Genomic DNA, 16,508 nt, shown 5'->3' with positions numbered 1-16,508 from the left:
AGCCTGATGTGTAGTTTTAAACTCTCATCCTGCTGTGTGGATGTAGTCCTTTCACCCTGAATAGAGCTTTTCTGATGGTAACAAAAGAGGAATAAGAGACCCGTGTATACCAGTATAATTACATCCACATTGGTTTTCCCGGCATTACTATAAAAATCCCAAAGTCCTGGATGAAATAGCTATGTCAATATAAAAGTCACACACAGGTCACTCCTCAGCAGGAGCAATGGATTTACTTTAATTAGATCCATCACGAGAGAGGACTTGAACATCCAATCCAGTTTCATATCTTCGTTTCTCAGCAAGTCCTCCAGGCTTCCTCGGGAGCAGTACTCCGTCACTATGGCAAAGATGCCACAGTCGGAGAAAAAGCCCAGGAACAGGTTCACATTTTCATGACGCAGATCTTTCATCTGAAACAAGACAGTGAATCACAGCGTGACCAAGTCAGTCAGACATCTGCTCAGCAGCTTCTTTATATCATTAGATGTCCTTACCATCCCTGTACTCCCAACCAGTCTTTCACACAAGGACGGGGAAGCAAAAAACTTCTTCACTGCTTACTTTCAGCTATCCCACACTCTTTTTAAACCTTGCTTTTCTTAGTCTATCCATTACAACAAAGAAAACAAGATAGGAAAAGCAAACCGAAGATAAATTTGTTTTAATTCAGACAAGCTGGGTTGGATCTTTCACTAGGACAAAATAGCTTCACGGGGGTAAATTGAGTTCAGCGTGTGGAGTCTTGCTCCGGCTCTGGTCTGATCTGGAAAGCAATACCATGCCTGGAGGATCCAAAGTCATCCATCAATGCTGGCTTTGGATACATGCCCCGGTAAATATGTTACATTTGTAGGCATAAAAATGCCACTCCTATGTTAGCAGTAGCTGCCAACAACTAATGGTCTTGAATTTGGAAAATAAATGTGTTTGCTTGTCATTTAGTAATAATAATAAAATGGAAGACTAAAAGTTAACTTCTAACAGGCATCTTAGCTGGAGACACAAAGCAAATCCCAGAGAAATGCACAACCATGTCAGTGCCACTCTGACAACAAATAACACATGAAAATCGCTCCCAGTGCCTCCTCCTGCCCTGACAGAGGTAAGGATGACCTCCTCCAAACCACTCTGCCTTTCTACACAAGGCCACTTAGAGGACTCGTCATACATTCAGCGTTGCACCAGCTTGGAAGTGTCAGGTCCAGGGTGGGGTTCTGCGAGCTGCTGGCTCTGACACACGGGTCATCGGTCAGTTTGTCAGATGCAATCGTGCATGGTCCATTCCGACAGATTTCACTGGGCAAGACTGGGCCACGATGCACGATTCAGTGGATAAACAGGAGACAAGGAGAGCAAAAATACCCCGCAGCCACAAAGGTCCCCCGAGCAACCTTCCCTCCACACACCCTGCCATCCCCTGTTCCTACCTTCCTCAAGACGCTGGTGGAGCTTTGCCGCAGATTGTGAACTGCTCCCGTCTCAAATTTTTTCAGCCATACCCAGTCTCCCTGTCCACAACACAGGTGGGTGAATGAATAGAGCAAGTCTGTGAGCAACAGCTAACATGGGGACCTGGGTCTGAATTCCAGATCCTTGACTTTGCAAGTGGCTGGGGGCTTTCAATGTTCTTGGCAGTAGGTTCTTTCTATATCGCACCCAAATAAGAATATCCACAGGAAAAACTCAAAAAACAGGGTGAGGCAGGACCTTCACCTGGATCAGAACTTCATACCTGGAAGGTGTATTAGTATCTGATAAACAACAATAAATGGATTAAAAAGGAAAGTAACTCTGTCCAGAGCTTTTCTCTGGTATTAATGATCCAGTTTATTTTGTTCCTTTCAGGAAAATTTGCCATATCTTTTTTTTTTTTTTTTTCCCAAAAAGCTGTGGTTTTAGGAAAGAACTGATGGATGGGGTGGGTTTTCTTGGCCACTGCCTCTGCTTAAACTCCATACAGTCCTATTGGCACAAAGAGGAATTTGATAGCCTTTATTCTGTGTGTTTGGTCTTGTAGAAAAGGTTTTTACTAGACATGTCACCACCTAAAGGCTCTGTCTTGTAAGAATGGTTCTTCACGGTGCCTTTAGGACATCTCTAACGGGGACCGGGCCTGGCAACACTACATTGGGGTGTCAGATACCACCACCCAACATGACTCCAAGTGTTGGAGTGAGGGTTGGGGTAGAGTCACCTTAAGCACTGGTAAGTCCATGACTGGGAGTAACTTATTTTCACCCTCGGGGTCCATCAGCAGTATTCACGTCCTGGGACCAACAATACTGCATCCCAAGACTTTCTCCCCTTGAGCATCTCAGTGGGAGAAGGCTGCACGAGGTCCTTACTTACCTCATACAAAGCCACGTTGGAGGTTTCATGGGTGGCAGCTGCGCTTTTCAAGGAAAAGGAGCGGGTTACAGATTTCAAGCTTCTGCCATCAGCTGTTACGCTGTTTGCATCAGTCAGACTGTCCAAGGTCAGTCTCTGGAAGGCAAGGAAAGCACGTGCAAGACAGTTACCACCTCTGGATGCAAACCTCCACTCCAGCTCTGCCTCAGGCCATACATTTCACCCATGCTAGCAACCTCACAGACTTCTCATCTCACCTCTCTCAATACCTCTAAAAGGCTGATGAGATTGACCCCATGTAGTACCTTGAAACACTACATCACCACTTCAGGTGATGGAAATGCCGTGGCTCGGGGGAGACACCAAAGGAGGCAGGTACCTCTCTGAGCAGGGCACAGGGAAGTGTCTACTTGGGCATAGACAAGAAGCCTGTATCTGTGCAGAGATCTAGGCAAAGATTTCTCCACTGCAGTCCATATCATCGGCATGGTCCTGGGCATGGCTCTGGCCTGGGCCAAATAACACTCCCCGAGGAGATCTCCAGCTCTGGACAGACAGGAGCCAGCACAGGCCAGAAATGGTTCCCAATAGGTAGTTTGGATGCAGACACTTTATTTTAGAGGGTAAGATGGTATAGCTATACGGATATGGACTATGTGATGCCATCCAACCTCAAGAACAAAGAATAAGCCCTGGCTGTTAGAATACACAGAACCAAGGGTACTATTTTACATCATCATACATCAACTGACACTGCATGTGCGTCTCTTCTGAGACTCAAAAGCACTCAGCATATGGGAAATTTTCCAATATGCATGGGAAAATGAGACAAGGAGAAGTGAATGACCTTCCCAGAGCTTCATGGGTATGAAAATACCACACAGCAAACCTATCTTTGAGCGTCCCACCAGATTAGTCTCACAAATGGAAGGACTTACCTTTTTATGTAGCTCTGGGTTGATGAAGACGAGGTCATCCAAGGTCAGTATTATCTTGTTAGGTCCCCTGAATAGCTGGCTGTTCAAGATACTATGCCTGAGAGATTTGGAGAGTCATGGTTATCATCTTTAGGTAGGTAACCAGCTTACACCACCTCCGAGCCCCCCACATCTGGCTTCCCTGCAGTATTAGGAAAATGCAGCATGTGGTGTGGCAGTGGGGATGGACATGGGTGAAAGCAGTAGACAAACCATGATGTCCTGACGTGGACTGAAATGCCCTGAGACAAACAGCAAGGGTTATCCAATTCACAGACAACAAAAGCTTGAATCTCAAAGGGTCTCATCACAAATAGACATCTTGAGTCAATCTGGTTACAAATATGAATTGCATATCTATGTAATGCATACTTTCTTTTGCTTGGGTTTATTTTTCATATCCCAAATAATTCTCCCTTAGGAGACAATAATAGGTTTTATTAGACCAGCCAATCTGGCTGGTGAGCAAACAGCTCTCAGGCACACCAGCCTCTCTTAGGGACCGAAACGGAACCACGGATAATTTACAAAAGCTGCCTGGACACCAGTCACCATCAAAATGTACTGGCTGAATCTCTGTATCGTTGCATGGCGCAGTACAAAGCACACAGCAAGATACCACCTTGGAATGACTGCAAGCTCACACAGAGGGAAAAGCTACGGGGAATGAGCAGTTTGGCATGTGTGGCACAGTGCAATGCAGCGTGGAGGTCTTGGAAGCAGGATTGCTGAGCCAGCGCTGTTCCTCTTGGTCAGGAGTAATTAGATCAAGAAGACTGTGCTGATTTAGATCTACTTCTTCCAGGCCCTCAGCCAGATGGGATGTCTATCACGCACTGCGTAACACAGGACAAATGTGCTTCTGGCATCTCCATGGGATGCTGCTGCCCATTTTCCAAGGGATGACTCTCTGCACTCCTCGATAGGCTACCAGGGTTGCAGAATTGCCATGGGCAAGAGACATAAATCAGTATAGTTGTCAGACCAGCAAAGACGCTATCTGTTGCTTGACTGCATCCTGCTACCTGCCCGGCTTCTCTCGAATTTGCGAGGCAGAAGAGACCACAACAAGAAACGGTGCACTCTCAGGGACTACGTGCTCATGGGACAGTTCAAACAGGCTCACATCCACTTCGTGTAAATCAATACCAGACATTGCGGAGTTTCATTGTTAGTTTTTATCTGGGATTTATCTGACACTGATACCCACCACAAGCCCATTTTAGGGACTCAGGGAAGAGACAGAAGTCACACTCCGTCATTTTGAACCCACTATTTCAATGGGCGTCAAGGTCTAACCCCGAGCACAAAGCACGCTATGTCCATTAGGCAGTCAAAACCTCATCAAGCAGGAACAGAGAAGGGAAAGGAAAGCTCCCCCACTGCCCTCAATGTCATTTATTTTTGTTTAATGAACTTTGTTTACACTACAGCAGTGTCTGATCTGCACACACCTAAGACTTTTCCCGATGAGGTGGGCAATAGGGTGCCTTTTGCTAACTGTAGTGCAGCAGGAATCCACTCCGCAAAATATCCATAGATCACCACGATTTCCATTGCATGTACCACTCCAGGCATTTTAGAAGAGCAGAGACAGCTTTTTGGAGTTCAGAGGGAGCCTTCGCCATATGACCACAGGTATTGCCTGAGATGATTTTTTACAATCTTTCTCTAACCACTTGTCCCAAGCCACCCAACTCAGCTTCGTGCAAAAATCTCATCACTTAGGTACTTTTCACCTGGCCCCCTGAAAACCTCGTTTGGTCAATCACATCTTCTCCCCCAAGCATGGAGGAGCGCACCCCTCTGCTGAAAGCAAAGCACAGAGAGTGGAGCGACTTATTTAAAGTCATACAGCAGATCCCTGGCAGAGCTAAGACCAGAGCTCCCACGTTTGAACTCAGACCACGTTGTGGTTTAAATTTAGTTCCAGACATGCCCTTCCCTAACATAAATCATTGTCTGAGTCATGCTAGACTTTTTTTTCTTTCCCCCTTGCAGATGGCCATACGTCTTTACTCATGACTGAGCCTTCCCAAGCACAGTCTGGTACTTGTGGAACAGCTTACAAGTAGAGTAGGCAGTAAGATTGTCTTTTATTTACGTAATTGTAGAGGCTGGTGGCCAAGGGATAGAGCAGGGCTTTAAAGTGCGGGTGGATGGAGGCAACCTCCTCAGTGCCTGCAATTATAAGGTATCAGAAGCAGCTGTGTGTTATAGGCAGGGGAACTGTTGGGGGTGTTGCTTGCTGGGTGGTCTTATATCATCTGAGTTTGGAGGGATGATTCAGGAGTGGAGGGAAAACATGTTTTGGGATGATCTGAGAGACAAAGCTGGATGGGAAAATCCAGGAACCCTGCTTTGCCGAACTCATTGCTGCTGAGTAAACATGCCTTCTAATTTCACTTTAATTTAATTCTAATTTCAGTCATGCACCATGTAAACATCGATAATGAGAGAGATTACCCCAGGGGCCAGTATGGAGCAGATTACCTTAGGTTATGGCCACAGTGCCCTTGCCAAAGAGGTACCCATAACTCTTGGACCAACCAGTCCATGCTGGCTCATGTCCACCTCGGATATAGAGTCAGGACACAAGTGTGACCTATGCAATTGTTGGAAACTGTCCACTCCCCAGCAGACTACTTCATTTCCTCCAAAGATCCCATGCCCAGAGCAATCTATACGCAACGTGAATGACCAGGGAGTTGGACTCCAGTTCCAAACTGGGAGGGAATCAGCTTGGTAATAAAGAGGTATCCTAATTAACTGCTCCGAACCCTCTCCAGAGATATTCTCTCTCCCTTTGGAGAAAGTAAAGAGGGTTAGCCTAGCTGCTTCATTGGAATCATGATTATATTAGGGACAGAAATGCAGGAATGGAATAAGAAAAAAGACATTTAACATGGCAGTCCACTCAGTCTCCACCCCGACGTTCTTAAAGCAGAGTCCTGTCTCTGGTTTGTACAGCACACTCGGCACTTCCAAAGTGATACTCACCTTCCTAATGCTTCAGAGCCATCATCCAGCTAATCCTTCCGGCAACAGACGGCAATTTTTTGCCAAACCTCCACTGGATTAAAGGCAAAATGGCTCCTCCTGAGACTGCAGAACCAATGCCGGCAGTGCTCAAGCCACTGCCACTTCACAAAGTGCAGAGATATGTGGACGAAGAGCAAAGTCAAAACCTGCTATGTGTTCCCATGGCCCAAACCGCTGGTTAAAGGGCAAGTCTCCCCCAGAAGCTAAAAGTGGCACCAAACCAAATACCTACTGCAGTTCTCACCTGATGAGAGAAGCCAGGCCCACAGCACAAAGCACCAGGGCAAATATCAGCATTACTCCCAAAATCATGACCGTAGGCTCAATCCCTGTGCAAAGAGGGGAGAAGAATCAGTGAATTAGAAAATCCCTGTAATTTAGGCAACACTATTGAAAATATCAGTGTAACACCATTAGAATACAAAGTCAAATATTCAGCCAGGAGAATGCGAGAAGTCAATGTTTATGCGATGTTAGTCTGTAAATACACAAATACCTACTCAGTTTATTTGCATGAGGCTACAACTACTTTAATTATTTATTTCCATGCACTTTTTTTTTTCTTTTTTACCAGATCTAGAGCCCTGGATCGGTGGAAAAACACTTTTTACTTCAAGTAAATAAAGACCGGACTTGCAGGGAAGAATTAAGTTTTAGAGGCAGCTTCTGCAAAGTTCGTAACTTTTGAACATTTGACCCTCTTCTCTCCAGGAACCAAAACACTGAAAAAAAAGCTTTATCATGTGGTACCAAACTGGCGGCCAGTGTGAGTCACCAGCCCATCTGGGATTTTTCATTCCCTGCTACAGCTTTCTAACGCTGAAAAGAGCAGAATAGAGTGGGGAGAAGGCTGATGTCTTCCTCAGTGGGCCCATCACCAGAAAGTACTGGAGACACATACTTTGCTCATGAGTGTCTTTTCTAGACAGCTAAGGAAAGCTGAGATGAGTGCGTGAGCTAAATTCCAGGGGGAAGTGTTTGCTGTCTCTGTCTCTTCTGCCTTCTGTTTATTTCTATTTTATTCTGTCTGCGTTCAGACATCCTCAAACACAAACAAGCATGGAGAAATTAGGGTTGATAAAAGGTTCATGACACTAAGCCACTCTTGCACCTAAATCACAGGCCTTTGTGCAAGCTCTGAGACCTAGAGCTTCCCAGTGAAACTGCAGGAATTTTTGAAAATTGATGTTCTTTTCAGGAACAGACAGAGCATTTCAGCTGAAATTTTCCTGCCAGGTTTGGACTTACTTTCTGCTTCACCCCAGGGCCCTGGTCCCTGATCATCCTCACACATACACTGGCCCAGGTTGCCCAGAGAAGCTGTGGATGCCCCATCTCTGGAAGTGTTCAAGGTCGGGTTGGATGGGGCTTTCAGCAACCTGGTCTAGTGGAAGATGTCCCTGCCCAAGAAGCGGGGTTGGACTAGATCATCTTTAAAGGTTCCTTCCAACCCTAACCTTTCTACGATTCTATGGTACCATGATTCTATATAAGAAGTCACTTTGCTTTCATGCTTCAACCTGGAACTAGCCCTGTATACCTCCATCTGAGAAGAAAACCGGGCACGGTAGAGTCAATACTTCACATCTATTTCTCCACCTTGCAGACTGTGTGGATGTAGACCAAGGTTTCACTCCACCAAAGCGCAATGGAGACGCAGCCAGCTTTCTTCAGGAGGTGCTCACCTTGAATACAGGAATGAGCAGGACCACGCCAAACTGGCCTGGAGGCAAGGGTTTGTTCTTCATGCAAAGACAAAGTTAGAGTGTTGTGGTCCCTGTAAGAGCAGGTGACAGCAGCCTGATGCTCATCCCTTGGAGGCAAGGGAGCTGCCAAAGATGTGTCTCCCTCCAGAAGGGTGAGTGTGAAGCCAGAACACATCCCATAAAGGTCTTCCACAATGCTAGACCCGTGGAAAAGGAGGGAGTGGATCAGAGGCAGACTTGCAGGAGACCTAGTGCTCTGGACCTCTGGAGACCTGATGGGAAACTTGTTACTGAAGAGAGAATGAGCTTTGACTAGCCCAGTTATAAGGGCATGGATTGGCTCTCTTGCTGGAAAAAGGAGAAAATGCTTCCTGGACAAACCAGTGATGAAATGTAGGGGTAAGAAAGACCCATCTCACATCTCTGCATGGCCTTCTAACATTTTCAAAGAGAATCTGTAACCCAGACTGCAATGTAGTAGGAATAACGTGGAGTTTGTTAATGCTCTCTTCTGTATTCAATCGAGACTGGGTTTTATTTTTACTGGCACTGTCTCCTGAGCTTCCTCAGGTAGCCCCCAGAGGCTCTGATGTCTGAATAAACCTCCTTTGAGACAGAGCCTCAGAAAAAATCTTTTGCTTATTACCATTGCATTTTATAACCCACAAGCGCTTGACCATACTTCAGAGGACTCTAAGGCAACGTGGTTCTTGAAAGGCAGCGCAGAAAACCAAGGAATAGCAAAGGGTCTCTCCCTGATCATTCCCTTTGCTCAAAGTATGGGCACTGTTACCCATCATGACATGAGGACTCTTCCACAGCTGGAAAACATCCAAATCCAATTTCATTCACTGAAGCAGCATCTGAAAAGCTGAAAGCAAGATCTGGTTGAAGCACAAAAGAGAAGTGAACAAGAGATGGTAAAAGGGCAAGAGAAGTGAAAAATAAACAGCCAGATAAACAAATCCTAAGGCATGGGAGATAGTGACAGCAATACCAAAGACCAGACCACTCATGTCACTGATGGATGGGCCATTGCAGGAACGATGCAAAGCCTTGAGAAAGCTCAACCAGAGCTTTATAACTAATCAGAAGTGAAAGCAAGGTTATCACTGGCTCATGGGAAAGAGCAAACTTATGGCATACTTGAGGGGACTTGTGGGGTTGTGTTAAACTCATTAGGGGACGCCTTAAGCGGACTGGGGGAGTATATGAAACTTCTTATGGGATGTTTAGAGGAAGGGAAAAAAATGGGGAAAGGGAGAGATGGGGGTGAGTTGGGAAGGCTCAGGCATTGGATACTGGAGAGGATGGGGATGCTGGTCACACATAAGTATGTTGTGCATTTTTCCAGCCAAACCCTCCACCTGATGATCACAGTCTGTCCTACCTTCTTCTTATCCCCTATTCATTTTCTTTTTTTTTCCTGGGTGAGCATGCTCTCTGCCTGTGTTTGTAAGCTTCATATCAACCTAACCAACAGTTAAGTCCTGGAGCCTGCAACCCATGAGAGACCACAAGTTTGGAGACCAGCTGCTGCAGAGACCAGAGGGTTTGAGAGCTGGATGTGGAGGAATTTCAGGTCTGGACCACCTACCAGAGGATGCATTTGTGTGTGTGCAGGAGCTGGGGTTATGAGATCTGGTAGCAAGTTTGGGGCCTGATGAAGTGGTGCATGAGAACAGGATCAGGTTGTTTGTGTTGTCCTGTGTTTTGGCAATGCTGGTTGCGGGTAGTGGTGCCTGTAAACACATCGCTTTCCTGTATGTGTTAGCATGTCGGTGACTGGCTGTGTCTGCACTGTGTGTGTGTGCACGTGTACCGGGAGCACCTACTCAGCCCCGCTCCTGGTGGACCTCAAACTGCTCCATGCCCCATCCCTGGAGGTGTTCAAGGACTGGTTGGACAGGGCGTTGTGCAACATGGTCCAGTTGCAGGTGTCCCTGGCCATGGCAGGGGGCTTGGAAGTAGGTGATCTTTAAGGTCCCTTCCAACCTAAACAGGTCTATGATTCCATGACCTGGGATCAGGAAGCACAGCAGCCTGGCAGCTTCACATCCAACCCCTCTCCAACCCCAACTCCATACTAAAGCCAGACTGAGGCCTGGATTTAATTCTGATCATAAATTCAGTCTCGGAAATATTAGTAATAATAATAAATTACTGCTTCGCTGACAAGTGCCTAGAGCTTTATGCTTTTGTAAAGGTGTGAACATAAAACCTGATCTCTCTAAAAATCAGTGGGATTTTTCCATAGACTGAATGGGATGCTAAATTGCTACGCCGTTCCTAGTGGCAGTGCAAAATTAGATATATGATAGCATTATATTTGTCTCTTCTATAGCTTGTCAGCTGCTGTAAGATCAGTATATTTCCAATTTCCATGGAGCGACACTGATTTAAACCAGCTATGGCTGAGCCAAGGGGAATGTTTTTCTCAGCTGCTGAATGAAATATTCTGTGGATGTGGTTAATTCTGTCTGTTTAAGTCATATCCTGGAGCAGCAGGAGCAAATGCTTGGTAGTATAAGTAAATATGTCAAGTGGAGGCTAAGTATCCTACCCCAAGTTTTTGGCTTCCCTGTGGACCTTAAAACTGCACCACAGTTGCCTCAAATTAAAAGCAATAAGTAAAACCAGTGCCTAGTCTCACAAACCTGGGAAGCAGCGCAGTCTACAGTAACTCAAATTATTTTGAGTAATGATTATCATCTTTCCTTGATGAGGTGAGGTCTGATGATCCTTAAAGCCGCATAGCTAACCAGGGTTAACCAGGAGAGACGGTGAGAGCATCTGCTGTTGTGCAGCTCTCTTAGGCTGTCTTCAACGCAAAATCCTCTTAGTGCCCTGTCCCTCAGGAGGACAGGGACACAGTGCTGGCTGGAGCCTCCAGCATTTATTGATTGCTATCAAAATATAGGCGAACGTTGACTGTTAGACCTGGAAAACTCTTTCCAGCACACAACAGTGGCAACAACCTTATTGATCTAAAAAGCAATAAGAGACTCTTATGGCTCAATACTGGGATCCCTGTATAGGACTCCCAGTACAAACAGCATGATGACTGGTCATATTTACGTGAATTTCTTGAGTTTAGGGTTTTCTTTTTGGGGTGCTCTCCCCTGGAGTAGGAGAAAAGATGAAATAAATAAGAAGCACGGACCCAATGCAGTTTGACCCTGTTTTTTTGTCCTTCTTACCTCCAGTGCAGAGAACATCTGGATCAAACCAACAGCTGGAGTCTGGCTTGGGTGGAGCTCCGCTGGGAAAGTGGATGGCCCAGTCCAGGGACTTTACAGAGTCTGAAGACATGTCCAGCAAGTGGGTTGGGAAGAGCTGGTTCCCACGACCATCTGTGTCCAGTACCACATAGTTGCTCAGCCCCTTCCCACAGTTGTCTGTCTCTACCCGGTGACTAAATCCAGGGAAACTGAAGTTTTTTGTGTGCTCAGCTATGTTAGCTCCTGAGAGTCTGACTCCTTTCCTCCGAGCACTGTCTATAGCCATTGCCATGAAGTAAAAGGCATCATAGATTGTCCCAAAAAGTGGAGAAACCTAAAAATATAGGAGAAATTGAGGTCAGGATATACTGCTGCCAACCTGTGGTTTGAGATCTGTGGCAAAAGATGTGCCACTGGATAAGCTGTAAACTCAAGAACTGAGACACCTGAGCATTAAGGCTTACAGAGTAATGGGTTTGAAGAATCTTAGGTTGAAGGTAGCTCTGGAGCAACCCAATATATGTGTGACTTTGAATATCTGTCTTTTCTTATGGTTGCTTCCCAAAATACAATTTCAAAATATTTTTAAAACCATGTAAAATTGCTTTATCATGGGAAGAGTCAAGACTCTGAGCCTGATGTTCAGCCGGCATTTTATCATAGGCTGCCTCAAAGCACTCCACTAAAACATCGTCCACAAATAGAAGACCAAAGCCAGAGGCTCGCCTCCCTACCCAGGTAGGGAAAATGTCATGCCCAAAGGATAGGTTCTCTCTGGCAGAACATTGTTTATTCCTAAAATGTAAAAACCACAAAGAAGAGCCACAGCAAACTCATTCTCTGGGGCACCAGAGCCTTTTCTCCGTGCAGTGCTCCCATCTGTGCCAGGGTGGACTTAGGAACCTGTAACTGTACCCTTCTCTAAAAACACCCATGGTGGCTTTTCCAGTCACGTGGTCATTCACAGTTGGTAGATGAAGATCATTTATAGCCATACAGTCGTGATAAAATGAGGTGTGCTGTTGGGAGCCATAGAATTTGACATCTGGGTTGGGATTTGTCGACCAGATATAGACACTTACAATGAAGAACCCTGCACTCATTATAGTTAACCTGGGCTCTCGTTATAATGATGGGAAAGAAATGGATGCTTTCAGGGCACGATTCATCTCCTCCTAAAGCAGATATCCATAAAGATCTGATAAATCATGCCCTAAAAGTACTTATAATCTTTTGAAAGATCACAGCTCAGCTGAATCCTTCATCTCTTCACCAGTATGGCAGATTCCCCTATTCTTCTTGCAATGTTTCCAAGGTCACAACTGACTTGTTTTTTTATAGGCTACTGGTGACATTCAGATAATTGTGCTGACAGAGAAGAACTTACATAGTGTTGAAAAGAATAATGCAACGATGATCCTAAGATTTCCCTCTAGAAGCATTCAGTATCCTGTTTGTCTGTCACATCCCCCCAAATTCACAGGCATGTGGACATCTTATTCTGCTGCCTCAGACTTTATCCACCTTAGGAGACACCTCTTCAGACTGGGCCTACTGCAGTTAGCACGTAGCAAATCAATTCTGAGAGCCTCAGAGATAACTCCTTTCTGTTGAATTTAGATTAGATATTGGGAAGAAATTCTTGACTGTGAGGGTGGTGAGCCCCTGGCACAGGTTGCCCAGAGAAGCTGTGGATGCCCCATCCCTGGAGGTGTTCAAGGCCAGGTTGGACGGGGCTTGGAGCAACCTGGTCTAGTGGGAGGTGTCCCTGCCCATGGCAGGGGGGTTGGAACTCTATGATCTTTAAGGTCCCTTCCCACCCAAACCATCCTATGATTCTGTGATTCTCTGAATCCCCAGCATGCTCCTGCAGTGGAATTAACTGAGTTAGATTGCCCAACATTCAGGAAAAATATCCTTTCCAAACAAATGCAGACCACATTTAACTTTCACCATATTTTTATCAGTATAAAAGCACGCACTATGGGTTGTCTCTTGCCTGTACTTTCTCTATAGCTATTTCTTGTCCCATGTCTCCTATTACCAGGTCCCAGAAAAGCCCGAAAGAAAGAATATTTACCTGGGTGGCTTCCAAATCCCTGGTTATTTCACCACTTTCTTTAGCTTCCCTGAATGCATCATAGAAAGTCCTTTCTCCAGATGCCAGTGTGATAGTCAGCACAGCATCATATGCTTCCTGGAGCTTGCTGTCATTATCAAAGACATTGAATGAGTTGTTTTGGTAAGGAAGACTGTACAGTAAAGTGTCGTATGGAACGAAGACGTATCTTCCATCTGCTAGTCCCATTTCCAGAGCTTTTTTGAGTAAGGTGGCCTGTTCTTCTCCTCCAATGAGCACAGAATGCATGCAGAGAAGTATAACTAAAACAAAAGGATTGCAGCATTGTTAATCCATGCAGGGTTCTCAACACAAAATAGCTCTCTCCCCGCAACAAAAGAGCTGTCTGAACTACTGTATCAGATCAGACCCTAATGGTCCCCCACCAGTGTGATGTTCTGGGGAAGCTGGGAGCTACACTCATTTTGTTCAACCTCCGGACATCTGCAACATCTAGCCAAGGAGGCTGTGAGCATTACCCATTCCTGAAGCCATACAGAAGGAGGAGCGGAGAGAAATTTTGACAAAAGTGGGGCACAGACTAACATGATGGGAAGTCATGGTCATGTGCTGCCATCGGCTAAGAGATGTGAGCTTTTCCTTTGCCTGCCCTGAGCTGACAGACACCACACAGGTGTTAGCAGTGCCCAAGCTCCACCCATTCACCCTGCCACCATATATATGGATTTTATGTTGGACATTGTGTTGTGTTTCAACATCTTGTCCATGCTTGGCCATCCTAAAGTCCATGTCTTTGCCTGCAAAATGTCACGGGGCCAATGTCCCTGTGTCTGGTGGAGACATCTGAAATACCAGTGTATCTGTTTAACAGGCTTTCCACAGTGCTCATTGGCCCTCATGAAAGGAAGAGCTCCTGATCTTTCATCCAAGACAGCACTTCAAAATTCAGTCAGCAAGAGGAGCAAAGTAGGGCAATGATGAGAAGGAAAGTTGCAAAGGAGACCTGTCTGCTACTAAACCAGGAGGGAGCAGGATCTCTAGAGGAGCTGTGGTCTCTCCTTAGGAGAAAAAATACCCCTGGCAAAGCAGAAGTTGAAGTGGACACGAGAATTTTCTGGCTGCTGAATTGCAGGAAAGAAATGGGTACTAGGCAGTGATTCATCCCATACTATAGCAGAGAACTTAAGCTGGTCAGATGAATCATGTTTGAAGAGGAGCCGGTTCTCTCCATTGATTATGAAAGGAGCCCATCATCTCTAACTCACATGGAAAGCTGTGATGGTCATGAGATGAACCCACCCAAGGTGGGTTTGGTCTCAAGCACAGATTGGAGCACTGATAAAACTCCAAGTTAGACAGCACCTTGCTACCCTCATTAGTCTTTGGCATAAAGGTCAAAGTCTTTGCTAAAATACATCCTCATCTCAATTCCCAGTGCTGACTTCAGAGGGGTACCTCCAGGATCAGAGCTCCATCACAGACTTCCTAACAAGGCTCTGAACCTGAAAAACATGACTTTTCCCCCACATTTCCTCAAGAGAAAAAAAAAAAAATTCTTTACTATGTGTTGTACATCAACAAAGGCCCTTCCACTGCTTTAGTATGTGGTTTATAACACTGGATTTTACTTCTGATACCTTCACTGAACACAGGTAGCAAGGACACAGCATCAAAGCATGAGATTTTTGATAATCCATAATCCAAAACACCATAAATACTAAAACCTTGTATAAACCCCTCTTTACACTTGACAGGGTTCAAGCACAGACATCCATCCACTAAGCACTATTTGTTCAGAGAAGCTGTACCCAATCTTTCACGTTGTAGAAGACAATTTTGCCCTATCTCCATCACATACAAAATGTCCAGCATTCTTTTACGTGAAGCCCTGACTCCATTAGGGTCAGATATAAAATTCTGCTTGACTTAAATAATTTCAAAATTCCGTTCTTTAAGCTATGCCCGTGGGATAACAATGCAGTCCTACCCTGGAGAAAACGGAAAGAAGGAATGAGACTCAAAGCACTTACTTCTAATGCCGACAACTTCTTTAACCTCATTCCAGGTGTCTTCAGGGCCTTTTTCTCCTTTACGCACAGATGTAACAATGCCTACAGGAAGCCCCTGGTTCCTGAGTGCGCTCGCTAACTTGTTGGCTGTGTCCATCCAAATATCCTCATTGGAAGCAATGATGCCAACATGAGCCCAGTTAAAATATTTCATTATTGTAAACAAAACCCGGGTTGGAGAGGGCAGAGTCCTTGCAAATGTAGGGTGGCGGATGGTGGAATCCAGTTTATAATTGATACACATCCATGAGAAGATGGCTTTATTCCAGTTTTCCCCTAAAAGTGTAGCAACCTCACAGAAGCCAGGGTTCAGAGGGCCTATGAAAGCCGAGGAAAGCTTTCCAAAGTCAATGAATCTAACCAGAGCTCTTGATGTCTCACATTCTTCTTGCAGGACCACATAATCCAGCCTGTGGCCAAGATCTAGTGAAGGATCTTTGCTTATTCTTCCCACTGCTAACCTGGCAGCCACGTGGGGAAAGGCTTTGGAAAACAAGGGGTCACAGTTCCAGGGTCCGAGCAGTCCAATTTTAAAAACAGAACAATGTGCTGGAGAGGAAAGTAGAATTATTCCCAACAGCGGCCACCAGAGAGCCTGGAAAAATGTCTTGGATGAATTTCCAGTGCTGAACCGATGCAATCTAACGTGCCTCGACAGCACCCAGAACAAGCTCTTAGGACACAGTAGGAGAAATGACATTGTTTTACAGGTGGGTGGATCTGCGCCGAGTTCTTCAGGAAGCCAGGCAGTGCATTACCAGCTGCTGGAAGAAAAGTAGATTACGTTTGCCTTCCTGTATACGTATTTGTTCCGTGCGCGTAGATACAGCTGAGTCAGCCCAAATTACGCAACGGTTCTCAAGGTGCAAGTCTATGAGGTGCCAACACCCTGCGCAGACACGTGGACATGCACCACGCAAGCCACCGCACCGCGCAGACAAGCGTCCCACCGGTGTCAGTTAGACGTACCATAGGCCTTAAATGCACACTTGTATAAACATTTTAAAACGCTTTGCAATATATCCTGACACCAGACAGTGAAGAGCGAGCCTGCTTCGTTT

The 16,508-nt window shown here is 45.6% G+C and overlaps 1 protein-coding gene across 1 annotated transcript in view; it reads right to left on the bottom strand.

Annotated features, from left to right (window-relative positions):
• GUCY2F (guanylate cyclase 2F, retinal) overlaps positions 1-16,147 on the bottom strand; it is a gene marked incomplete at both ends in the record, with an annotated part of 47,985 nt that extends 31,838 nt beyond the window's left edge. Inside the window, 8 exons of the mRNA XM_082497510.1 lie at positions 237-413; positions 1,431-1,511; positions 2,353-2,487; positions 3,291-3,387; positions 6,616-6,700; positions 11,278-11,632; positions 13,379-13,680; positions 15,409-16,147. Of these exons, the coding sequence (XP_082353636.1) occupies positions 237-413; positions 1,431-1,511; positions 2,353-2,487; positions 3,291-3,387; positions 6,616-6,700; positions 11,278-11,632; positions 13,379-13,680; positions 15,409-16,147 (1,971 nt within the window). The remainder of the gene's footprint in view (positions 1-236; positions 414-1,430; positions 1,512-2,352; positions 2,488-3,290; positions 3,388-6,615; positions 6,701-11,277; positions 11,633-13,378; positions 13,681-15,408) is intronic.
• Between the last annotated feature and the right edge of the window lie 361 nt (positions 16,148-16,508).

The sequence above is a fragment of the Vanellus vanellus genome, assembly GCF_965231255.1.
Source record: "Vanellus vanellus genome assembly, chromosome: 1".
Classification (NCBI taxonomy): domain Eukaryota; kingdom Metazoa; phylum Chordata; class Aves; order Charadriiformes; family Charadriidae; genus Vanellus; species Vanellus vanellus.
This window is presented reverse-complemented; position numbering and strand designations above follow the sequence as displayed.